The sequence below is a fragment of the Dermochelys coriacea genome, chromosome 16, assembly GCF_009764565.3.
Source record: "Dermochelys coriacea isolate rDerCor1 chromosome 16, rDerCor1.pri.v4, whole genome shotgun sequence".
Taxonomy (NCBI): Eukaryota; Metazoa; Chordata; order Testudines; family Dermochelyidae; genus Dermochelys; species Dermochelys coriacea.
The window spans coordinates 8,429,543-8,455,320 of NC_050083.1; the positions used below are offsets into that span (position 1 = coordinate 8,429,543).

Sequence of the window (25,778 nt, forward strand, 5' to 3'; positions counted from 1 at the left end):
CTTCCTTAATTCAGATTGGGTCAAACCCACAATTCCTATTTCCTAATATCCTACAGAAAAAGATGAGGAGAATGTTTTCATTCATTCCTATAAGATAATAGAGACAACTGACCACACCAAGTTGTCTCTCTCTTGACTTGTTTTAAGCATCCCTTCTGAATCATCTTGTTTTCAAGTCTTTCCTGTCATTTATTTGTCACTGACTAGAAAAATACATTATATCCAGGAAGGAAGAGATCGAAACATTTCCAGTTCCGGAAGTTAAAACAAATGATGCCAGGACTTGGAGGGCTGCAGGAAAGTTGGCTACAACCTAATTTTCATAATTAGACCTCTCAGATAAAGGGGTTTCACCTAGTGTTTCACAGATAGGGTGTGTGGGTTTACATGAAGTTGATCTTCTAGTCATCTTCCTTCTATTTTAGACCTAGCAGGCTCGTGATGGTTCATCTGTCCCTTAGGTATTTCCTAGCTTTGCATCTGGGTTGCCGATCAGTGACACAATGGGAACTAGGAGTACTTGGGGCACCTTATAGTCTAACTTTCACACTGAGTCAGTAGCAAAACCAAGCCTGATCCATGTCTTTTTGAGTCCCAGTGCAATGCTTGAACCACCGAATCACCTTCGAGCTGTAACATTGCTATATCAGCTCAGCATCCTCACTCTGTCATCACACTGTCAGTTCAAGACTCTAAGTTAAGAGTTTAACTCTAACTGGGAGTTTAAGAACCAAGAAATATTGGAGGTAGGGAAAACTGATCTGAGCCCAACATTCTTAAAGAGATGCATATCCTTGAATAATTTGTCTCTAAATGGTCATCTATCAGTATTGCTAGAGTGTCATTCTTTGCATTCAATCCCTTATCTTGGAATGTATGTGGTGCCACTATTCCATTATCATCAAGTTCTAGTACATTCAAATCTCTTTATAATCACAGATTTTTTTTTTAAATTCAAGCAATCTCAAAATAAAAGAACAAAGATATATTGCTGTATGGATAGCAATGACTCACATTACAAAGGCTGTTGTCGACATTTTCCATGGCAGGACCCTGTTTAGCAATATAGGAAAGGTGGGGAAGAGTGGTTGACTTTTTTTGGACACCTGTTTACAACCCTCAGGTCCAGAAACCAGACTTTGCAAAAAGTGTCTTACTAAATTGGAATTGCATTAACTCGCTAGGTTTTTCTACAATGTTCAAACACTCTTACACTACAGTGATATCTGATTAAGATGACCAATGACAAATATTATTATGACCTTTCTTTCTAGGTAGGAGAACCTAGGGCACTGGTAGGATTAAGTCAAGAGTTCTCAGAAGTGGCCATTGACTGTGGGTGTCCCTGAGTTCTGGGTGCCATAACAAGCTTTGCTCCAGAAAATGGAGACGGCCAATATCAGTCACTTCTGAAAACATTGTTCTGACTTTCACTATGGGACCTTGGATAAGTCAGTCAGTCAGTAGAGCTGGGAGGAGAGGCTGGGAGTTTCAAGGGAGTTTCAAAGGAGTTTAGGAACCCAAATCTTACTGAATTTCAATGGGACTTGAGCACTTAACTACCTTTTAGGCTCGTTGCTAAACCCCAGCCAGCACTCAGGTCTCTTGATCTCCAGTATCTCGCTGTAACCCACAAAGCACATGGCCTTTCTTGTAACAGCCACATTGGCCTGTTTTAAGACCAGGAAACAGGCACTAAGATGTTCTATGCTTTCGTGTACACACTGCATCACTGCTTAAGAATTCCATTAATCTTCCATTTCTGCTACTTTCACTTTCCAACCTACAGAACATCTGGTCTGAGCAATATCTCCTATGTGGGAGTGGAAGGTGGCAGACTCAGCAGCTGGGATAAGCAGAGCAAAGAGTGAGAACAAAACAATCGAGGAAATGGAAAGAGGAAGTGACCGTCCAAAAAGATTGCTCACAGCTTCCTCCCTCCTTCATGGCTGAGGAAAACAGGGGGCTGTAGGGCTGGGGAACTCTTTCTGGAAACCTCCTTCACTCTTCCTTTGTGACCATTACCATTTGCTCTTGAAAGGGAAGAGAAACTGGAGTTTAAAATCCTACCCTTGCATGTCGTCATGTTCCCTGCCACTGGTATTGGGAATCTTGTCAACAGGGCCAGTGCAAGGAGGTTTCACGCCCTAGGCGAAACTTCCACCTTGCGCTGCCCCCCCGCCCCCCCCTTGGCCTGGGGAGCCCCCCGCTGTGGCAGCTCCCCTCCGCCCCCTCCCTCGGCCTGGGGAGCTGCTGCCCCAGCTCACCTCTGCTCCGCCTCCTCCCTGAGCACGCCGCCACCCCTCCACTTCTCCCGCCTCCCAGACTTGCGGCGCCAATCAGCTCTTCGGCACACAAGCCTGGGAGGGAGAGAAGCAGAGTGGGGTGGTGCTCAGGGGAGGAGGCGAGCTGGGTGCAGGGAGCAGTTCCCCTGTGCGCCACCCCCCCGCCCCTGTTACTTGCTGCAGGCGGCCCTCCCCGCGCCCCCGTGCCCTAGCTCACCTCCGCCCCACCGCCTCCCCAGAGCGTGCTTTTGGCTGCCCCCAACCGCTTGGTGCCACAGGTGACCGCCTAGTTGGCCTAGTGGTTGCACCGGCCCTGCTTGTCAACTGTTCTTTGCAGTGTTCTCTCTGCATAATTTGAAAGATGGGGAGAAAGGATAGCTCAGTGGCTTGAGTATTGGCCTGCTAAACACAGGGTTGTGAGTTCAATCCTTGAGGGTGCCATTTAGGGATACAGGGCAAAAATTGCGGATTGGTCCTGCTTTGAGCAGGGGGTTGGACTAGATGACCTCCTGAGGTCCCTTCCAACCCTGATATTCTTCTAAGATTGTGAAAGCCTTTGGAAGCGAATCAATGCCTGCTTTCCTCTGGGGAACTTTAAAACAATCCTGCCACTTAGGATTTAAGTGTTTCAAAAGGGCTTGGCAGCCAGAAATGCAAGAGCAAAGCTCCTCTCTAAGCATCCAGTGATCTGCTGGGCAGGGAGCTCTTCTGAGACTCTGACCCTGAATATCACAAGGGGAGCTACTGGCTGCTGAGAAAATCTGGTTTTTTTTTTTTAGGTGTCTACACAGGAGCTGGGCTCTTTGGAAAATCCGACACTAGTCGTGGGTGCTCAGTCCTTGGAAACCTGGCCATGAGCTCTTTAGGTATGTTAAGTACTATGTAAAAAAGAAAAGGAGTACTTGTGGCACCTTAGAGACTAACAAATTTATTTGAGCATAAGTTTTTGTGAGCTACAGCTCACTTCATCGAATGTGAACTATGTGAGCTTATGCTCAAATAAATTTGTTAGTCTCTAAGGTGCCACAAGTACTCCTTTTCTTTTTTGCAAATACAGACTAACACGGCTGCTACTCTGAAACCTAAGTACTATGTGAAATCCAACCAGAAGTATTGTATTATTATCAGCCAGGGCTAAACACCAGCCCAGGTGCCATTATTCAGTGGTGTCCAGATATGAAGATGGGTACCACTAGGTGCAGGGACATCTTCATTCTTTATCACGTTGATTGCCGCTTCTGTCATGAATCCTTTATTTTCAGGACTTTCAAGCCTGGCTGTAAACATTTGCTCTGTAAACTGCTTACCCCTGAGTGTTTAAGCATTGTGTTGGGAACTGCTTTTGTAATTTGAAATGTCAGGGATTTTATGGCAAACATATTTTGTTGGAAAATACCAATTGAGAAGGTTTTTGCAGCTCTAGGATTAAATTGAGAGACAGGGAGAGTGAGTGCAGGCAGAACTCCAGAGTAGCCAGTTGTTATGTGGTTAGAGTAATCACCAGGGATGTGGGCGTACCACGTTCAAGTCCCTGTCTTGAAGCTGGGGCTTGCATATATCAACTGAGTGCCTTCACCACTGGGCTTATGACTAGTCTAGGGTAGATGTGTGCCTCTTTCTTTCTTTCTCCCTCCCCCCCCCCAAATATTGAAATGTCTTGTTTTTGATCCAACGTGGCATTAAACCAAATTCTGAAAGTTATTTTACAAAAGGGAATTCTTATTTTCCAGCCAGCCTTAATTGTAATGAATCTATAGGCTCCTGGGACTCTTGGGGCCAGCTGCATTAGGCTACATGCCCTGGCTGGCCCCTTGGAACTTCATATTGATGGTGAAGATAGAATTCAGATCTTCCTGCTCTGAAAACACAGCTCCCTCTAATCTGAACTAAAGGAAAATCCTCATTATCAGTAAAGGGCTTCTGGCATATGGTTAAGCATTCCAATTCCATGCAGTGCTGGAGTGCAATGGCAAACATGCAAACTAACCTGGGAATTATGACCAATCCATATGCACTGCTTTAAAAAGCTAGATCTAGATCTCCAGGTAGTGTAAACTGTGTAATTGACTTGGATGGAGCTACGCTGCTGTAAACCAGATGAGGATCTGACCCTAAAGTATAACTTGGGCTACAAAATCAGTTACATTTTAGAAATGAAAGGGAGTCTATAAACTTAACAATCACACTATCATTTAAAATTATCTCTGCCAATACAAATAACCACTATGAGTCTTGCTACTGAAAAAGATTAGAGAAAAAGAAATATCCCCTCTCCCGCTTCCCCCTCTGCCCCCACACACAAACTTAATTTTTCCAGTGTGTTCACATCCAGTAAAATGCATGGAGTAAAGCCAGATTTTCATAAAAGTTCAGCCACCTGAAATTCCCACTCACGTTGATGGGCAGATTTCCGAAAGGGCTCAACTCTGAAAAAGCGGTGCTCTTTTGATAAATTGGTCCTTTCTGTAGTATTTGTTTCTTCTGCACGAGTAGTCAGTTTCACTTTCCCCTTTGTATTCAGTATCCCTTGTTGTTTGTGGAGTTCTTTCACATAGCAACACGAGACAGGAAAACATTTTTGGAATGTGATTGGAAATCCTCGATAATAGCCCAGATCAAAACCCAATAAAAGGGAATACGTTTGAACACAACTGTATAATTAGACTGAAAATCGCTAAGGCTGAGAATTTAACAAGATTCAAAAAGGGATTGGACATTTATAGGGATATCAAGAATATCCAGAGTTCTACTTAATGCCAGCAAACATTTTGGAGTGGATATAAACATGCTTCATGGTTTAACCGAGCTCTGTTACAGATAGTTGGTATGAGGGTGGGGGAACACCTGGCAGATTATCCCACATATGTTGACTTCAGGTTTCTTTTTCATCTGAAACAGTTGGTACTAGCCGCTACTGGAGACAAGATGGTCCTTGGGTCTGACTCATTCTGGAAATTCCTATATTTCTGCAAAAGTACCTGAAACTACTTTTAACTTGCTTTTTGTTAAGTTGACAGCGTCTCTTTAGCCATCACTATTAATGAAATATAGCCTTGTCAATTAATAAAATCCCAGCATCTTCCCTTTTTATATAACCAGTAGGATTATTAAATCCTCATGATAGTAAATTCACACTACTGGGAAATCTCACATATAACCACAGACCTTAGCAGAATCATCATTATAATTACACAAGCATAACCATTGTGGTGTATACCATAGATTTTAAAGACCAACCTAGACCCAACATTTCCCCATTAACAAACCTGTATCAACAGCCTCATCTCTGAGGGTGAGCTTGGGGGGGGGGAACCCTCCATTCCCAAAGGTACCCCTTCCCTCCCAACGCCCGCTGCCCTTGTTCCATCTCTGGTTGCCTCCTGTCCATGGGATAGGTGTGGCAGCAGCTGCATGCCCCTCTCCTCATGGCTACTGCCTGTTCTGTGTGTTGTGGAGAGAGAAGCACAGCGACTTGCTGGCAAACTCACTAGGTGGCACACACCCAGAGCAGGAAGGTGGCGGCGGCCAGCAGGATCAGGGCACTCATCCTTTGCCATGCCAACCCCACAGGCTGGAAGAGGTGTTCAGAGATGACCCAACCTGAGCATGAGCGGGTTGCGTATTTCAGGCCTGACCTGAACATGACACTTGTTGTTTGGTCCCAGGGGGGTTGAGTCAGGTTGCAAGGCTCTAGTTTCCTGTCTGGAAAGCTGTTTCCTAAGTTATGAACCTTTAAGAGTAAGTTGGCACGCCTAACGTGTCTACAACATGGAATTCAAGATGGGTGCATTTACAGAATGCATCACTCGCACTGTTCTCTCTCTTAGGGGACTTTATATTCGTTCTTTCTTTCTTGATTTCTCTTACTCTGCAATAAAAACTATCCAGTCTCAAAGCTACTGAGCTCTTTGCCTAGGGAAACATCACAACCTTCAACTCTTATTAGCCTTTGAGGGGCTTCAGTGAATAGTAAAACAATATTCACACTGAAGTCACTGTTGAATATTGGATTTCACAACCTTAAAATTGCATTAAAGTTATTCAGGGTTTTTTTTTAACATTTAATATATATGATAATGAGGAATCAAAGTGCTTGAGCAATTGCTTAAAGTATTAGCAGAAGGTAAATGTACCAAGATTGAATCACCTTGTAGCTTTACAGGCTGAAATGGCATTGGCTCTGGAAAGCACCCGAGCTGCATTTAAGTCCAGCCCCATTCAGGACAGCCCCCAAACACACGCTTAACTTTAAACATGTGCTTATGACCCACTGACTTCAATAAGATATAAGCATGTGATTAAAGCTAAACAAGCGTTTAAGTTCTTCTCTGCATCAGGGACAGGTTACTGAGCACCATGCTGGATCAAGCCAGTGGAAAAGTGGCAATGAATATGTTAAAACACCATGTGCAAGCCATTAACCCTTGCTACAGCCATTTTACTCATAGGAATGTCCTATAGCTGTCCCAGAGATGTATAACCTTTCGGCAGAAATTTTAAACCAATCTTTAAAATTCCACAGCAGGGATCTCATTCTCAATTAAATTCTATGGGCCCAGTTGTCCTCTCATTTACACCCGTGTAACAGCTGGGGAATTGCATTGCTTTCAATGATGTTACTCCAAATTTCTGCTGGTGGAAGTGAGCCCAAAGTCAGGCCCTGTGTGTCATTACAGTAATTTGTTTTAAATCCTGTTTCATTTCTATAGAACAAAATTATGTGTTTTAAAAACATGGGGTCTGATTTTTCCCTTCACTTATACCAGTTTAACTCAATTGACTCTTGATTCATAGATTCATAGATACTAAGGTCAGAAGGGACCACTCTGATCATCTAGTCCGACCTCCTGCACAGCGCAGGCCACAGAATGTCACCCACCACTCCTATGAAAAACCTCACCCATGTCTGAGCTATTGAAGTCCTCAAATCATGGTTCAAAACTTCAAGGAGCAGAGAAGCCTCCCTCCAGTCAACCATGCCCCATGCTACAGAGGAAGGCGAAAAACCTCCAGGGCCTCTCCAATCTGCCCTGGAGGAAAATTCCTTCCCGACCCCAAATATGGCAATCAGCTAAACCCTGAGCATATGGGCAAGATTCACCAGCCAGATACCCAGGAAAGAATTTTCTATAGTAACTCAGATCCCATCCATCTAATATCCCATCTCAGGGGATTTGGCCTATTTACCCTGAATATTTAAAGATCAGTTACTTACCAAAATCCCATTATCCCATCATACCATCTCCTCCATAAACTTATCGAGTAGAATCTTAAAACCAGATAGATCTTTTGCCCCCACTGCTTCCCTTGGAAGGTTATTCCAAAACTTCACTCCTCTGATGGTTAAAAACCTTCGTCTGATTTCAAGTCTAAACTTCCTGGTGGCCAGTTTATACCCATTTGTTCTTGTGTCCACATTGGTGCTGAGCTTAAATAATTCCTCTCCCTCTCCTATATTTATCCCTCTGATATATTTATAGAGAGCAATCATATCTCCCCTCAACCTTCTTTTAGTTAGGCTAAACAAGCCAAGCTCCTTAAGTCTCCTTTCATAAGACAAGTTTTCCATTCCTCGGATCATCCTAGTAGCCCTTCTCTGTACCTGCTCCAGTTTGAATTCATCCTTTTTAAACATGGGAGACCAGAACTGCACACAGTATTCTAGGTGAGGTCTCACCAGTGCCTTGTATAACGGTACTAAAACCTCCTTATCCCTACTGGAAATGCCTCTCCTGATGCATCCCAAAACCGCATTAGCTTTTTTCACAGCCATATCACATTGGTAGCTCATAGTCATCCTATGATCAACCAATACTCCAAGGTCCTTCTCCTCTTCCGTTACTTCTAATTGATGCGTCCCCAGCTTATAACTAAAATTCTTGTTATTAATCCCTAAATGCATAACCTTACACTTCTCACTATTAAATTTCATCCTATTACTATTACTCCAGTTTACAAGGTCATCCAGATCCTCTTGTATAATATCCTGATCCTTCTCCGAATTGGCAATACCTCCCAGCTTTGTATCATCTGCAAACTTTATTAGCACACTCCCACTTTTTGTGCCAAGGTCAGTAACAAAAAGATTAAATAAGATTGGTCCCAAAACCGATCCCTGAGGAACTCCACTGGTAACCTCCCTCCAACCTGACAGTTCGCCTTTCAGTAGGACCCGTTGCAGTCTCCCCTTTAACCAATTCCTTATCCACCTTCTGATGTTCATATTGATCCCCATCTTCTCCAATTTAACTAATAATTCCCCATGTGGCACGGTATCAAATGCCTTACTGAAATCTAGGTAAATTAGATCCACTGCATTTCCTTTATCTAAAAAATCTGTTACTTTTTCAAAAAAGGAGATTAGGTTGGTTTGGCACGATCTACCTTTTGTAAAACCATGTTGTATTTTGTCCCATTTACCATTGACTTCAATGTCCTTAACTAATTTCTCCTTCAAAATTTTTTCCAGGACCTTGCATACTACAGATGTCAAACTAACTGGCCTGTAGTTACCTGGATCACTTTTTTTTCCTTTCTTAAAAATAGGAACTATATTAGCAATTCTCCAATCATTCGGTACTATTCCTGAGTTTACAGATTCATTAAAAATTCTTGCTAATGGGCTTGCAATTTCAGGTGCCAATTCCTTTAATATTCTTGGATGAAGATTATCTGGGCCCCCCGATTTAGTCCCATTAAGCTGTTTCAGTTTCGCTTCTACCTCTGATATGGTAATATCTACCTCTATATCCTCCTTCCCATTTGTCATGCTACCATTATCCCCAAGATCCTCTTTAGCCTTATTAAAGACTGAGGCAAAGTATTTGTTTAGATATTGGGCCATGCCTAGATTATCTTTAACCTCCGCTCCATCCTCAGTGTTAAGCGGCCCCACTTCTTCCTTCTTAGTTTTCTTCTTATTTATATGGCTATAGAAGCTTTTACTATTGGTTTTAATTCCCTTTGCAAGGTCCAACTCTACTCGACTTTTAGCCTCTCTGACTTTATCCCTACATCTTCTGACCTCAATTAGGTAGGTTTCCTTGCTGATCCCTCCCATCTTCCACTCCCTGTATGCTTTCTGCTTCTTCATAATCACCTCTCTAAGATGCTTGCTCATCCAGCTTGGTCTACAACTCCTTCCTATGAATTTTTTCCCCTTTCTTGGGATACAGGCTTCCGATAGCTTCTGCAGTTTTGATTTAAAGTAATCCCAGGCCTCAACTGCCTTTAGATCCATAAGTTCTTCAGTCCAATCCACTTCCCTAACCAATTGCCTTAATTTTTGAAAGTCAGCCCTTTTGAAATCAAAAACCCTAGTTGCAGATTTATTTTTGTTAATCCTTCCATTTAGTTTGAACTGAATTAGCTCATGATCACTTGAGCCAAGATTGTCCCCTACAACCATTTCTTCTATGAGGTCCTCGCTACTCACCAAAATTAAATCTAAAATGGCATCCCCTCTAGTCGGTTCAGCAACTACTTGTTGAAGGAATCCATCAGCTATCGCATCTAGGAAAATCTGAGCCCTATTATTATTACTAGCACTGGTCCTCCAGTCTATATCTGGGAAGTTAAAGTCTCCCATGACACGCAGTTTCCATTAGTATTTACTTTATTAAAGACATCAAAAAGGGCTCTATCCATAACCAAATTAGATCCTGGAGGTCTATAGCACACCCCAAGCACTATCATAGGAGAGGCTTTACTAGTTTTCTTCCCCAATGTAATTTTTGCCCAGACAGACTCTGTCTTATCCATTGCATCGCTTCTTATTTCTTTACATTCTAACTCATCGTTGATATACAATGCTACTCCACCCCCTTTACCTTTGTTTCTGTCTTTCCTAAACAGCACATACCCTTCAATACCTGTAGTCCAGTCATGACTACTATTCCACCATGTTTCTGTTATCCCTATAATATCTGGTTTCACTTCCTGCACCAGTAGCTCTAGTTCCTCCATTTTGTTACCTAGACTCCTCGCATTGGTGTATAAACATCTTAATTTTTGCTGTTTGGCCTCGCTCACATTTTGTACCCTATTAGGCACAGTCATTCTACAGCCATTATAACCTATTAGACTAGTATCCACACCGCCCTCGCTCCTTATATACATTCTCCTACCCATGGCTGTATCCTTTCTTACTTCATCTTCTTCCCTCTCAATGCTAAAATCTGGCGTGGAGATTTTCCGGACATCTCCCATCCATCTCCCCCCAATTCCTAGTTTAAAGCTCTCTTTATCAGTTGTGCCAGCCTCGATCCTAGAAGTCTATTTCCTTCCCTACTCAGATGAAGTCCATCCTGAGAGATCTGACCTCTGTCCGTGAATGCCTCCCAGTGGCCATACATCCCAAAGCCCTCCTTATAGCACCACTGCCTAAGCCATCTGTTGACAGTCATAATCTTGTCACACCTTTGTTGCCCTTCTCTAGGAACAGGAAGGATCCCGCTGAAGATCACCTGAGCCTCAATTTCCTTAAGCGTCTTCCGCAGCCTAGCATAGTCTCCCTTGATACTTTCCAGCGAGAATCTGGCTGTATCATTTGTTCCCACATGAAGGATAATTAGGGGATTCTTTCCCGCTCCCTTGAGGATCCTTTTCAACCTCAGGTCTACATCCCTTATCTTAGCACCTGGAAGACAGCACACCCTTCTATTCTCAGGATCAGCTCTAGTTACAGGCCTGTCTATTCTTCTCAATAAAGAGTCCCCGATCACATAGACCTGCCTTTTCCTGGTGACAGTGCTATTCTCCAGTCTCTCCCCTGTTCCCTCTGGCTGCAAGTTCTTTCCATTCCTATTTTCCCTTACAATTCTCTTCAACCCATCCTGTATCCTCCTGGGGCTCATATTTGGTGTAGTCTCCCTTGACTCTTCCCCTTTTTCTATAGGGCTAGCCTCTCTTCTCTTCTTCCTTACCCTTCCACCTTCAACAAGTACCTGCTGAGCCCCTTCTTCATTTTCCAACTCTGCAAACCTGTTCCTAAGCTCTATTTCTCCTTCACTAGCCCGTCTTTTTCTCTGCCTGGTTCTTTGAGTCACATGTTTCCACTGACCACTTTCCTCATCCAGTCTCTCCTCAAAATTCCCCAGCCCTGCTTCCATCCGAGAGTCTGAGCTTTTCCCTTCAGATACCTCATATCTTTGCTCCATCATCTGCTCAAACCCCTTCCTAAACTCAACGAGACTTTCCACCTGCATCTCCAAACCTCGGATCTTTTCCTCCATCAGCTCTATCAGACGGCATTTCATGCAGACAAAACTCTTACCGGTTCCCCCCTCCAGGATCACGTACATACCACAGCTTCCACATCCAGTCATCCTCAATGTGTCTTTCACTGCAGGAGTCACTCCCACAGCTTCCTCTGTATCTGTCATCTCCTTCCCACCTAAATCCTGTTAATCTGGGAAACACAAGCCACACCAAAAAGACCACCCCCCCCAGCAAAAGCAAACCCCAAACAAGCACCACAATCCAAACTCCCCTGTTTAGAGCTCTGTTTGCTAGCTCCTGTGCCGCTGCAGCTGTCTGTGCCGCTGCCTGACTGGCTGGCTACCTTTACACTGTGATTTACACTAACTGAAGAGTTTCCATTGAGTTCCATTGGCTCTGGACCTCTGATCAGTGGAAGCAGAATGCGAGGATCAATGCCAGGACAATTAGACTTCACACAAATCTGCCCCCCCCCCAAGAACTTACATGTATTGAGTTAACCAAAATTGAGCCGAAGTCAGCTGAATACCAGTCCACAATCCTGTCTGCACCAGAATGTCTAATGCTTGTTTGTACCCTGGGGCTTATATCTTTATCTATGACACTTACTGAGATTAAAAACAAACCATAACTGAGTTACAAACCAGATCTATTTATTCAGATTTCTAAAAAGAAAATAACAATTTACAAAAAAACCTGCTTCATTTTAGTTTGTTTACATGCCATTTATTTAGATGTCCTATATCTGTGTTCATTGCTAAAGCCCCAGGCTATACTATCTCACTGAACACAATCCTGTTTATACATATTTTGTTTAAATAGCCTTTAACGGTAAAGGCTTTGACACACTAGACCCAATCCTGCTCACAATGATGCTGATCAGAATCAGGTCCCAATCTGGATTAACTCATTTGAAATCAGTGGAGTTAGCCCAGTGCAAGATTCTCATCCTTCAAGGATTTCCACATGTACTTAACCCTAAACATGTGAATAGTCTCATCAATTTCAAGCACAGGGACACTTATTTTCAGCATAGTGACCTAAACTGGCATTAATTTTAAATGAAGTCAATGGGGATGCAGCAGCAATAGAACTGAAATTGTTTTAACAAAAACATTGTTGAACATTTTCAAGAAAAAAATACTGTCTTTTAAACTTTTCTTTTTAAAAATGTATTTTTAGAAATTGGAAAACAAAAAAAACGGCTGTTTGGAGAGTTTTTTTATTGCATGTGGAGGTTTTGGGGTTGGTTTTTCCTTTTCCCTCCCTCTCTTCCACTTTTCTCCCACCCATTTTTCAGTGGAAAAAGGAAGACATGGGGGTGGGGGGAGAAGGAGGGAGAGGGGAAAACAAAGAAATTAAAAATCTGAAAAGTTGAAACATTTCAAAAATGAATGTTTGAAGAAAAAATATTCAATAAAATATTGATGAAAAGGTAGAGTAAACAAATTATTCCTCTTCAAAACCTGCAGCATTAAAATGGTAGACATTTTAATTTTGGGGGGCTCCCCGCCCCCCTTCATTTTTGACCATTGGTAATGAGTGTAAACTGGTAAAAGTGAAATCCGATTCAAGCCATTAACTGCAATAGCATCCACTCTCATTCCTTTTTTTTCCCTCTCTCCACGTACTGAAAAACAAAATCTAAACATGCCCTAACCAGGAACGCAAGCCAACTATCTAAATATTCTCCAGCCCTGCTCTGCACTTGGCATCAATGATTTGCTGCACAAGCAGATGCCACTGGGGAGATGTGGGACTGGCTGCTGCTCTGAAATGTCATACTTTCCCTAGATAAATTCATGGAGGATAGGTCCATCAATAGGTATTAGCCAGGATGGGCAGGGATGGTGTCCCTAGCCTCTGTTTGCCAGAAGTTGGGAATGGGTGACAGGGGATGGATCACTTGATGATGATCTGTTCTGTTCATTCCCTCTGGGGCACCTGGCATTGGCCACTGTCAGAAGACAAAAAGAAAAGGAGGACTCATGGCAACTTAGAGACTAACAAATTTATTTGAGAATAAGCTTTCGTGAGCTACAGCTCACTTCATCAGATGCATTCAGTGGAAAATAATAATATTAAATAATAATGCATCTGATGAAGTGAGCTGTAGCTCATGAAAGCTTATGCTCAAATACATTTGTTAGTCTCTAAGGTGCCACAAGTACTCCTTTTCTTTTTGCGAATACAGACTAACATGGCTGCTACTCTGAAACCTGTCAGAAGACAGGATACTGGGCTAGATGGACCTTTGATCTGACTTAGTATGGCCGCTCTTATGTTCTTAATGCCAAGCAAGCTTCTGTTGGGCCTCTACTGTAAGAAATGATCACACGTCAGGGCTAATTACCTTTATAGTAATCTTTGTATTAAACAGGACTGAAGAAGACAAGGGCCCTGGAATATTATTGGTTCCTCAGCCTATCATTGGGTAGAACACTATCATGACACTAGTTAAGGGCCTAATCCTGCAAACACACAGGCCCTGTTCCTACAACCACTTACACGTGTGCTTATCCTCACATAAATGAGATGCTCATGAGTAATCCTCTTGGAGTCAAAAGTTGTTTCCACTCTTAAGCATTCGAAGGATCAGGTCTTAATTTAGTAGTGTCCCAGCAAAGAACAGGGCCTACATTTGTATTTGCACAGTGCCTAGCACAATGGGAGTCTGGTCCATGACTAGTGCTCCTAGGCAAAATAATAATACATTTTCAAAAGTAACCAGTGGTGCTAGGTGTTTTGAAGGGCACCCAGATTAAAGCACCTTAAAGAGACCTGAATTTCAGAAAGTGATAAACTCCCATCCTCTGAAAAGCAGGACCCTCAAGGAGGTGTCAAGTTGGGCCCTTAAAATCAACAATTGCATCTGAAAATTTAACCCTGGACATTTCTTCATGACATTTCTTTAGAGAGGGGGGGTCTCTAAAGGTAATATTTTCCAAAAGCATCCAAGTCCCACTGACTTTATATTAAACTTAGAGCGTGTCTACACGGTGTGCCAATGTGCACTGTGGCGGTGTGATGTCTAATGCTCACTAATGTGTTGCACATTAATTGGTCCGTGTAGACCAGACTGGTGCGCACTAAAGTTTCCCTAGGGTGCTTTAACACTGTGCTGTTTCAAACCATTTTTGCACACCAGCAGGGCCTACATGGACCAATTAATGCACTTTAGAAATCACATCCTGTAGTGTGCATTACACTCATGTAAACAGGCCCTTAGGCTCCTAACTTCTTCAGTTATGTTGGAAAATTGGGCTTTGGCCCAGATTCTCAAAAATTCCATTGATTTCAATGGAGTTAGGCACCCAAATGCCATTGAGGATCTGGGCCTAAATTACTCAGGTACCTATGAAAATTTTACTCCAAGTCTCTACGGCCTCAGATGTGTCTACACTTACAGGGCTGCAGTGTGTATGGTGAAGATGCTCTATATTGATGGGAGAGAGCTCTCCTGGCAGCATAAAAATACCCACGAGTGGCAGAAACTGTGTTAGTGGGAGATGCTCTCCTGCTGATATTGCGGTGTGCACACGAGCGCTTATGCCAGCCTAATTTATGTCACTCATGGGGGTGGAATATTCACATTCCTGAGTGACATAAATTATGCCAGCATAAACTGTAGTATAAACGTAGCCTTATTCTAACTGCTTAGTTCAGTCTGTTTGGTGGAAGTCGTATCTTTATTATTGTTCCCTCTATAGGAGCCCCGTTGTGGAGGACCAAAACAAGGCCTATGCAACATTTATGTTCAACTTGGATTCTCACAATATAGCATCAGTGGGATTTATGTGGTGCATATACCTGTGCCAGCCCTCAGCACAGTGTAGAATTTCACCCAGATTGTGTAGAATCTTGCCCCCCAGACCCTTGGCCAGGAAGATCTGAAGAATGGACATAAATGGAGAAGGAAACTTCAAGTCACCTGATGAAACCACCCATTGCCTAGGTTGAGAATATGTAACAGTTAGAACACAACTAAATCCCTCAGTTCTGGCCACCTCTGAATTTTGGGAAAGTTTGAATCAAGATCAGAACTTTGCAGGTGACCTCAAGCTTTATAATGGTCTGAGTCAAAAGCCTGGTTCCCAAGCCTTCCTCCTTTGGGGAAGTTCAGGTCCACCTCTGAAATCGATGACTCCAGCTCATCCTTCTGATTTTTAATTGTCAGAGGGTGGGATTATTAAAAGCACTCAACTCTGCTCCTATTGAAGTCAATGGTAAAGCAACACGAGCAGAGTTAGACCAATGCTGAGCATTTTTGAAAGTCTCGCCTATATTTATCAGTGATGGACAAATCTTCCAAAATCTGTAGAGTCGGGTCAAGAAAGCATAAAAAGATTCAAAGGACTTAGATTTTTTGGTTTCTGAACAAGGACAAGATACCCAGAAAGAACAGACTGCCGTGTGAGGTTTCTGCTGCTTCCCGTTTCTGGTCAAGTTAGGAACAGAGAGTATGCACAGAAAGCCACAGGATTGCCACACCTGAGGACATGGGGAGGCATAGTCAAAAGTGTCTATGTGACATAGGCTCTTTCAATGGTCCAAGATTGTTCTATCTTTTTAGGGAATCTCAGAGAAGGTACATCCAGAACTTGTGGATTTGAGAGACAATGAGAAGGGCAAAAGAGGAAAAGCTCCTGATTCCAAAGAGCTCTAGAGGTCTTTGGGAGTCTTGCTTGAGTAAGGACTGCAGGGTTGGGCTACCACCCTTACTGAAGGAACTTTGCATAACCAGAGTGTCCTGGGACTAAGACCAAGCTAGGCAGATTTAATACAAGAGAACAACCACCTTCTGAAAAGTGGCCTTCATTGAGAATTTGGTCTTCTGCAACCTGTGAAGTCTAGGCCTGTGGAATTATGTGTCCTCCAAAGGCTGTCACCATTGACCTTGCTGAAAAGGCATGATGTAGTGCAAAGAAATGGGTTTTCTTATTCTATAAACATGGCCAAAAACAAGGAGAAGAGAGGGGGTGGGGGAGAAGATGAAATAGTAAAGTGGTTTGGAATCTGCAATGAAGTGTGGAGTCTGATGCCTGGCCCGGGGCTTTGTTTTAATGAAAGCCGTTTGACACACATTTAGCTGATGGTCTGACTTTCTGGCTATAATTTATGCTTATTTCTTGGATGTGGCATGGTAAGGGCAAGATTGTTCTATCCTGCCATCGTGCAAAGCCAGGGGCTGATCGGTCTAATTCCACTCTTCCATTATTTCCTCCATTTGCTGAAGGAATAGCGACATATCATCTTTTGCAGGGGGATTTTTTTTTAAAAAAAGAGCTATTTTCCCCTTCAAATTCAAAGCCTTTTTAGTGTCAGTGCTGCTCCTGCATTCACGTTGGCTGAAAAATCAACTCTTGTTAAAGGTTCCTAAGAGGGATGAGCCTCTTTAACCTTTGTTGGGTTCTACTCATACAACACACAAGTGCAGGCTAATGCTGGATAGAAAGCGATTCATAGACCATTATAGATTTTTAAGAGCAGAGTGATGATTTGATTCTACCAAGGGTCTGAATGTGTAGAGCTAAGTGAATGCTGCAAAAAATATATTCCTTTAAATAAAAAACATGGTTTTGTTTCCATACTATCTGTGATCCCTTTCACTCATTTTTTGCAAGTGTGTGTATGTGTGTGAAATATTTTTCACATGAATGGTCACCGAAACAGAATGATCTAAAACAGTGGTGCTCAAACTTTTTTTTCTGCGGACCACTTGAAAATTGCTGAGGGTCTCAGCGGACCACTTAATGATCTTTCCAAATGTTGTTTGTACTGTTAGCTAACTACTGTAAAGCGCTTTGGATAAAAACTCTGTAGAAAAAAACCCCTTAATAATAAGTGGGTTTTTTTGTTCTACATATAAAAGCACACAACTCATATTGTTATACCAGTAGTCTTACCTTTCTAATGCAATGGATGCACCCTCTCTTCCCTGCTCGGCAGCCCCTGAGCTGGGACTGTGAAGGGTGTGTGTGTTTGGGGGTATCTCCCTTTCTTTTCCACCACAGCAGCCCCCAAGCTGGGGCTGGGAAGGAGGGCCATCTCTCCCCGGCTGCTACAGCCCTGGCTCTGGGGAAAGTTGCCTCTTTCTCTGGCCACCGCAGCCTTGCACATCCCAAATTCCTCCCACCCCGTCTTCTCACCCCACTGCCCCCTCCCACCTACCCCTTATTCCCCCCCAAGGCCATCACCTCACCTTACATGTGCGTCTTCTCCAGTATCCAGGCACCTAATTAGTGGAGACACACCTGCACATCTCCACTAATTGGGTGGGTGGCCCTTCATTCTCTCATGTGTGGCTGCTCAAGCACGCACTTTAGAGGGAACTACCGACGGACCACCTGAATGGAGCTCGCGGACCACTGGTGGTCCACGGACCACAGTTTGAGAACCTCTGATCTAAAAGATATACACTCTAGTTCGAACAGAAATTATTTTGGAGGAGTTCTACAGCCTGCAAGACTAGATCACCACACTGGTCCCTTCTGCCCTTGGAATCTACAACTTATGTAATTATGTTTCCCCCCACACACATTTTTGTGTGACTGTGTATTTGCACAGATGGGGTGGATGTGTTTTGAAATCTCTTTGTGCATTTTGAAATCATCTGACCAGGGAGCAGAAACCATACCATGTGACTTGGGTGACCAGTTACATGACACAATTAATGAATTATTAATATTACAAATATTCTGAATGTGCTCACACAAGCCATTAATCAGAAAATCCTGAATAACAAAACCCATAGTAAAACCTGTAGTCTGTTTATGGGTAATTCACAAAGACACAAGAGAGCTAAATCCACTGAAAAAATCCACTGTGAACAGTTCACCCAGTTCTAGTCATGTGGCTAAAACAAAATATAGGTACTCATGAAAATCTTTATATCAGTAGGCTTTTGATGGTGAAGAGAGAGTATGATCTAGTGCTTGCTTTCTTAATTTTACATTTTCTGCTGTCACCAGTAGTACAGGAATTACATTTTAATTAAACATGTTTGTGAAACTGGAATTTCAGGTAAAACTCTGATTTACTGTACTATAGATAAATAACTTCATAACTTTAGAGCATGGTCCTGTACTGTCGCATCCTCCGTCCTCTACACTCAGAAGTAACAGATGCAAGGTCAAACCAAAAGCACAGTGCAGCCCTGATCCAAATGCCAGATCTCGATGGTGGCCCATATCAAAACTCCAGATGCAAACATTCCCAAATATGGGTGCTCAAATCCAGAGCTTAATCTAAAATGTCACAAAATGGCAGGTGTTTAGTGCAGTGTGGGCCATTCCTTCCTCCTCTGAGCCCCCTAAAAGCAAATGTTTATATGCATGTATGCTGTGGTGACATTTAGATTACATCTAAAACTTGACTTCACAAAGCACTTCAACATATACTATAAGGAACAAGCCTGTTACGTGGCACATGGACTAGATTATTATTACTACTTTTAATATTTGTATTATGCATGTACCTAGAGGTCCCAATTGAGATCAGCATCCCATTGTGCTGGGCACTGTACAAGTACATAGTCCCTGCCCCAAAGAGCTTACAATTTAAATACGAAAGATGGACCAATGGTGAAACACCTTGTGCAAAGCCACTCTGCAGGTCAGTAGCAGAATAGGGAACAGAACCCAAGTCTCAATCCAGTGCCCTAATCGCTGGGCAACACTGACCTAATTTCTTCCCACCTCTGCTTTCAATGATGCTGCCCACAGGCTGTCTCACAGATTTATAGCTGCTTGCTCTAGTTGTAAAGAAAGCATCAATTATCAGCTTTGACTGCTAGTTTTGGGAAAAAAACTAGCTCAAAGTACTATCATGTATAATTCAAAAATCCTCAGATGACAAGAGGTTCCATTCCCCCCAGGCTAGTCATGCTTGCCCAGCGGCTTCTGTAAGTGGAAGATATCAGATATCTGATCATTTTCAGCATAGAAAGTTCTTCTCCTAATTTGGTTGTTTTTGTTTTGAGGCATCATTGTCATGACTGCTAGTCACTTGCTGGCCTCGTTTCTGACGGACAGTCTTCTGGCATCATGGCAATCCCACTTTCGGCCAAAGCAGAGTGTTTTCCTGTGTTCGTTGGGTGAATGTTTTACTGTGTTTTAGATTTCTCTTTTGGACGCTTGGAGAGTTCCTTATTTCCCCTTAGGATGAGGTAATATATGTCAACTAAGACCAGGTATTGTCCAGCAGAGGCATTGTCATTGAAGGTAGGTTACTTTGAGCTACAGGGAGCAGTCAGCGCATTCCTTACTTTTATCACTGTACCTGAGGACTGCAAGAACATTGTCATTGGGAAAGAAATCTAAATCCAAATATTTGTACTGCTCAGTTTTTACTGATATCCAGTCATTTGCATCTAGGTTCACCAAATGGAGTATGGAGAGCTCCTGAAATATCCTGTTAGAGTCTGCAATTGATGCACACTGCTTGAATACTGTTTGCCTGTTGGTGGTGGGACAGTGTGTGAGTAATGTTTGCCTGTTGATGGTGTTATTCACAAGAAGGTCCACCTGTAGGTCGATTGTGTTTCTTGAGAAGTTGGTTAGATGAAAGTGCAAGTTGCAGTAGACCAAGTACAAGCCTGGCGTCTGGATCACCGGGTCTCCGTTGCTGTTGTATGTGATGTCTTGGAGAATACGATTTTTAGTCCACTTCAGTTTTGGACTATTTATTGGCTTTGACACTAGAAAGAAAAGGAGAATGAGCTAATACAATATACCAATATGGTGTATATTCTATTTAAACACACAAGTGAGAGCTTGCTGGACTTATTTGCTGGTAAATGGTAGCCATGTATTCTGTCATTCTCCTATAGGAGACAACAACCACTGTCCTAGGCCCACTAGGCTTTAGGCTGAGAATTTTGAACTCCTCTCTTCCCAACTTAAACACAAGCAGATGTAGTCAAAATGTTGTCAGGAACATGTGGTGGGAAATAGTACGCACAAAGACATTCATTCATTCAATATTTTTTTTCATCATTTAAAACCAAAATATTTGGTTGCTGAAAACTTTAAAAAAAAATCATTTTCCCCACAAAACCAGTACAATTTTCATGAAAATATCCACTTAGTCAAAAGGCCATTTTCCACCAAATTTTTTTTGATGGAAAATCTTCAGCCAGTTTGAGATATAGGCTCCCATAAACTTGAATTAGCTGGACTCATTCACTGACCTGTCATGTATGCAGCCGCTTTCTTAAATGAAGCATTCTGTAGGGTTGTTAAAACATCTAAATCATTCCCTGGAGGAAACAAAAGATAAATAACCATTGCAGTTTCATTTCCATTAAAGGGTTTGCTACCAGCATTCTTTTGCAGTGATTCTCCAACCCACACCAACATGAACCGTTCCCCATCCCAAGTAAAAAGACCAAGTCCCATGGTCCTCAATGCAGCATAATCCTATTCTAGCTTCATTTCATTTTTTAATGAATGGAGAAAATTCATTCCTGGTTTAACTTTACTGAAGTCAGGGATGACTTTAGCTCAGTATTGCTTTAAATTCATTCTGCTGACACTCAGATGGAATACTTGTCAGCTGAGGATGCCAATAAAAGACAACAGAGAAAGAACTTGAAAATAAACCAAATATTATCCCAGAAATTAATTTGCTGGGAATTAATAAATCAATGTTCTGGAAACATAATTGTCCCTATTGTAATACATTTTGCAATAATTGTCCCTATTGTACTGCAAATGACTTAGCCGAAGTACCATTTTCAGAAGAGATTTCGGCGTCTATGGGCATGTCTACACTTGCCATTAAAGCGCAAAAAGTCCCTTTTTGTGTGCAAAAATCGTGGGAGCATCTACGCTTGCCAGTGACTTTTTGTGGTGAAACTCAGAAGTTTCACGGTAAAAAGAAAACCACCTCCACGAGAGGCGTACAGCTCTCACCGGTGATGCTTTTGCACTGATGGGCATGTGAAGACCCTTTTTTCCTGTTTACAGTGCTTTTAGCCTCCACAGGATATCCCACAGTGCCTAGGTGACCACTCTGGCCAGCAGCTCTGCTGCTCTGACGCCAGGTAAACAGACGTCCGCCCCTCCCTCTGTAAAGCTCCTGGAACTTTGAAACTCCCCTTCCTGTTGTCTTGGCAAGTGCTCACTTATCCTCTGGCCAGGTGACAATGGCTGCTCCATGGAGCAAAGGATCCCCTGCTTGGAGCAATGCTGAGTTACTGGAGCTGATCAGTGTTTGGGGAGAGGCGGCTGTGCAGGGACCCAGGATGCCCTGCCATCACCCCACACTTCCCACAAGACAAGACCTACCCTCAAAATGGAGAGATAGCTACCCTAGAGTGCTCTCATCAGCAATGGAAGTGCTGCAAATGTGAACACGATCTGATGCCAGTGGAAGTAAGTGAGAACACAAACCAGTGCTTTTCTTTCACCGGTTCCCAATCACCGGTGAAACTGACAGCGCAAAAACTCTGCAAGTGTAGACATAGCTAAGTCGTATTAACTTTCTAAATAACGCTCGATCCACACACAGATTTTGTATCAGTATAACTATCTCATTTAGTAAAAAGAAAAGGAGTACTTGTGGCACCTTAGAGACTAACAAATTTATTAGAGCATAAGCTTTCATGAGCTACAGCTCACTTCATTGGATGCATACTCATGAAAGCTTATGCTCTAATAAATTTGTTAGTCTCTAAGGTGCCACATGTACTCCTTTACTTTTTACCGACACAGACTAACATGGCTGCTACTCTGAAACCTATCTCATTTAGGGGTATGATTTTTTTACTGATATCATTATACTGGTGCAAGCCTTTGGACCCGTTATGCTGGTATAAAGGTGACATACACTGGTACCCCTTCTTCCCCATCCCGTATGGGGATAAGTTATAACAGTATAAGCACATTTAACCACCCTACTGAGTTTCACTGCTTTAACTAGAGCAATGTAGTTAAAGCAGTACAGCTTTCTAGGGTAGACAAGGCCTTGCTTTTGAAAAGGGGATTTAGGCTCACACGGGCACTTTTGACAATTTTACCCTATTTCTTTATAATTAGAGAAACGTTAAGATGGGCTCAAAGATGTTCATGGGAGTTTGATGACCCTCTAGACCTGAAGGCCACAGGTTACTTCATACAAGTCAATTCGATTTTTGTATATGTTTCTTCCTGCTTAACAATAGTGAAAGAGGAATTGATACACACAATGCAAACACCTTCAATCAATCCAGGAACTGAAGCTGGGGAGGAATGGGGCATGGGGAAAGTCAGTAAAACCCAACAAAAGATGATTGAGATGTTTTCCATTAGCTCTTCAGACTCTGTTGCCATGCTTGAGCCTGGAACTACTATTTGCTCATTGTCATGCCCTAAATCACTGCCCTGTCAGCATAATCAAGCTGTAGACAGAGTACAGAAGGACTGTATAAAGAGAACTTTAAACTTTTTTAGTGGTGCATGAACTCTTGCAAACTTCCTAAATGTTATGAAACAATTGACCCTTTTATATACCCTCTCGGAGGTTTTATTTCCATTACGCACAATGCATTTCCCCCGGATCCTTTTCTCTGATGATGAGGCAATAAGAAATGACTGATTTGCAAGCGTGAAGCTGAGCGACTCAAATTATGCAATAGAGAGGTGATCTCATGCGTACTGTCTGTGAACCAGAGACTGCCGTGAGCAGGGCGCTGTATTTCTGTAGCTGCTTTACCGCTGCTCAAGAGCAGGAGAACAGGTCCCCCTACTGGGCAAAAATAGTGCAGCAGAGCTGAATTCTGTCAATACAACAGGGAGTGAATTTCACATTCTGCCACAGTGTGGATGCAGATGTTTGTAAGCCAGACCTCCTCCCTTCTTAACCAATGATCCTGTCAGCTCTTACGCTCTTGCTAACCTGTCCCCCAATTCTCTTTCTTTTATTGATTACTGCAACAGCCTTCTCCTTAGCCTTGACGAATGCAATCTTACCCCGCTCCTATCCATTCAGAATGCTGTTGCAAAGACCATTTTCCTAGCCCGTCGCTTTGAGCATGTCACACTTCTCTTTGAATCACTCGACTGGCTCCCTCTTCTCTAGCATGTCAAATAAAAGGTACTTTTCTTCACTTCCAAAGCCCTTCACCGCCTTGCTCCGCCCTACCTATCGTCTCTCCTTCACTGTTGATGCTTGCCTCCAGTCTACCTATGCTGCCACCCTCCACTGCCCACTGGTTCAATTTTCAAACAAGCACCTTCAGGCGTTCTTCCATGCTGCCTCTCATGCTTGGGCGTTGCTCCCCGTTAAAATCTACAAAGCTACCTCATTTAGCCACCTTCAAATCTCCCCTCAAATATCTCCTTTGCTGTGATGCCAACAAAAAACCTTGACACAGTTCAGTTGCTGGTGTGCTGACTGCCAATTCCATCTCATTGTTTCCCTGCACTCATCCCCTCTATATATAGCTATTTGTTGTCTCTTGTTTTATACTGGGATTGTAAACTCTTGGGGAAGGGAATGTCTTCTCTTCTGTGTTTGTATAATCCCTAGCACAGTGGGACCTTGCTCAGTGACTGGGTCTTCCTTGCACTATGGTAACACAAATAATAAATAGTAATAATAACCATTACTTTGTGATTAAGATAGAAAGATCTTGCATCTCTTGCATTTCCTCCCCCCCCCTCGCCCCGCCCCATAGTTTCCCTGACTGTTTTGGCTATAAACTAGGTGTTATAAACTAGAGCATACAGTCCAGGAAATATATTTCAGTGCACAACAAATCATTTCCTCCAGATGGGTGAATGCTACTTTCATATTAAGAAAAGGAGTACTTGTGGCACCTTAGAGACTAACAAATTTATTTGAGCATAAGCTTTGGTGAGCTACAGCTCACTTCATCAGATGCATTCAGTGGAAAATACAGTGGGGAGATTTATATACACACACAGAGAACATTAAACAATGAGTTTATCATACACACTGTAAGGAGAGTGATCACTTAAGATGAGCTATTACCAGCAGGAAGGAGGGGAGGGGAAGGAAGAAAACCTTTTGTGGTGATAATCAAGGTGGGTCATTTCCAGCAGTTGACAAGAATGTCTGAGGAACAGTGTGCGGTGGGGTGGGGTGGAGGGGAGAAATAACATGGGGAAATAGTTTTACTTTGTGTAATGACCCATCCACTCCCAGTCTCTATTCAAGCCTCAGTTAATTGTATCCAGTTTGCAAATTAATTCCAATTCAGCAGTCTCTCGTTGGAATCTGTTTTTGAAGTTTTTTTGTTGAAGAATGAGGTCTGTAATCGAGTGACCAGAGAGATTGAAGTGTTCTCCGACTGGTATTTGAATGTTATAATTCTTGATGTCTGATTTGTGTCCATTTATTCTTTTATGTAGAGACTGTCCAGTTTGACCAATGTACATGGCAGAGGGGCATTGCTGGCACATGATGGCATATATCACATTGGTAGATGCGCATGTGAATGAGCCTCTGATAGTGTGGCTGATATGATTAGGCCCTATGATGGTGTCCCCTGAATAGATATGTGAACAGAGTTGGCAACGGGCTTTGTTGCAAGGATAGGTTCCTGGGTTAGTGGTTCTGTTGTGTGGTGTGTGGTTGCTGGTGAGTATTTGCTTCAGATTGGGGGGCTGTCTGTAAGCAAGGACTGGTCTGTCTCCCAAGATCTGTGAGAGTGATGGGTCGTCCTTCAGGATAGGTTGTAAATCCTTGATGATGTATTGAAGAGGTTTTAGTTGGGGGCTGAAGGTGATGGCTAGTGGCGTTCTGTTGTTTTCTTTGTTGGGCCTGTCCTGTAGTAGGTGACTTCTGGGTACTCTTCTGGCTCTGTCAATCCTTTTCTTCACTTCAGCAGGTGAGTATTGTAGTGGTAAGAATGCATGATAGAGATCTTGTAGGTGTTTGTCTCTGTCTGAGGGGTTGGAGCAAATATGGTTATATCGTAGAGCTTGGCTGTAGACAATGGATCATGTGGTGTGATCTGGATGAAAGCAAGAGGCATGTAGGTAGAAATAGCGGTCAGTAGGTTTCCGGTATAAGGTGGTGTTTCTGTGACCATCGCTTATTAGCACCGTAGTGTCCAGGAAGTGGATCTCTTGTGTGGACTGGTCCAGGCTGAGGTTGATGGTGGGATGGGAATTGTTGAAATCCTGGTGGAATTCCTCAAGGGCTTCTTTTCCATGGGTCCAGATGATGAAGATGTCATCATGTAGCGCAAGTAGAGTAGGGGCATTAGGGGACGAGAGCTGAGGAACAGACTCCAACGAGAGACTGCTGAACTGGAATTAATTTGCA

The 25,778-nt window shown here is 42.9% G+C and overlaps 1 protein-coding gene across 2 annotated transcripts in view; it reads right to left on the bottom strand.

The window, feature by feature from the left end:
* Positions 1–1,659: 1,659 nt before the first annotated feature.
* Positions 1,660–25,778, bottom strand: part of TNFSF8 (TNF superfamily member 8) — a 42,310-nt gene continuing 18,191 nt past the window's right edge. Inside the window, exons 3-6 of one of the 2 annotated variants that reach the window (XM_038374952.2) lie at positions 20,695–20,763; positions 19,183–20,202; positions 8,337–8,341; positions 1,660–1,670 (exon numbers count right to left, since the gene is read on the bottom strand). In XM_038374952.2, the coding sequence (XP_038230880.1) occupies positions 19,742–20,202; positions 20,695–20,763 (530 nt within the window). In that variant the 3' untranslated portion in view covers positions 1,660–1,670; positions 8,337–8,341; positions 19,183–19,741. Of the gene's footprint in view, positions 1,671–8,336; positions 8,342–12,145; positions 13,462–13,723; positions 20,203–20,694; positions 20,764–25,778 lie in introns of those variants that run through there. The other variant, XM_043498716.1, reaches the window with a different exon arrangement.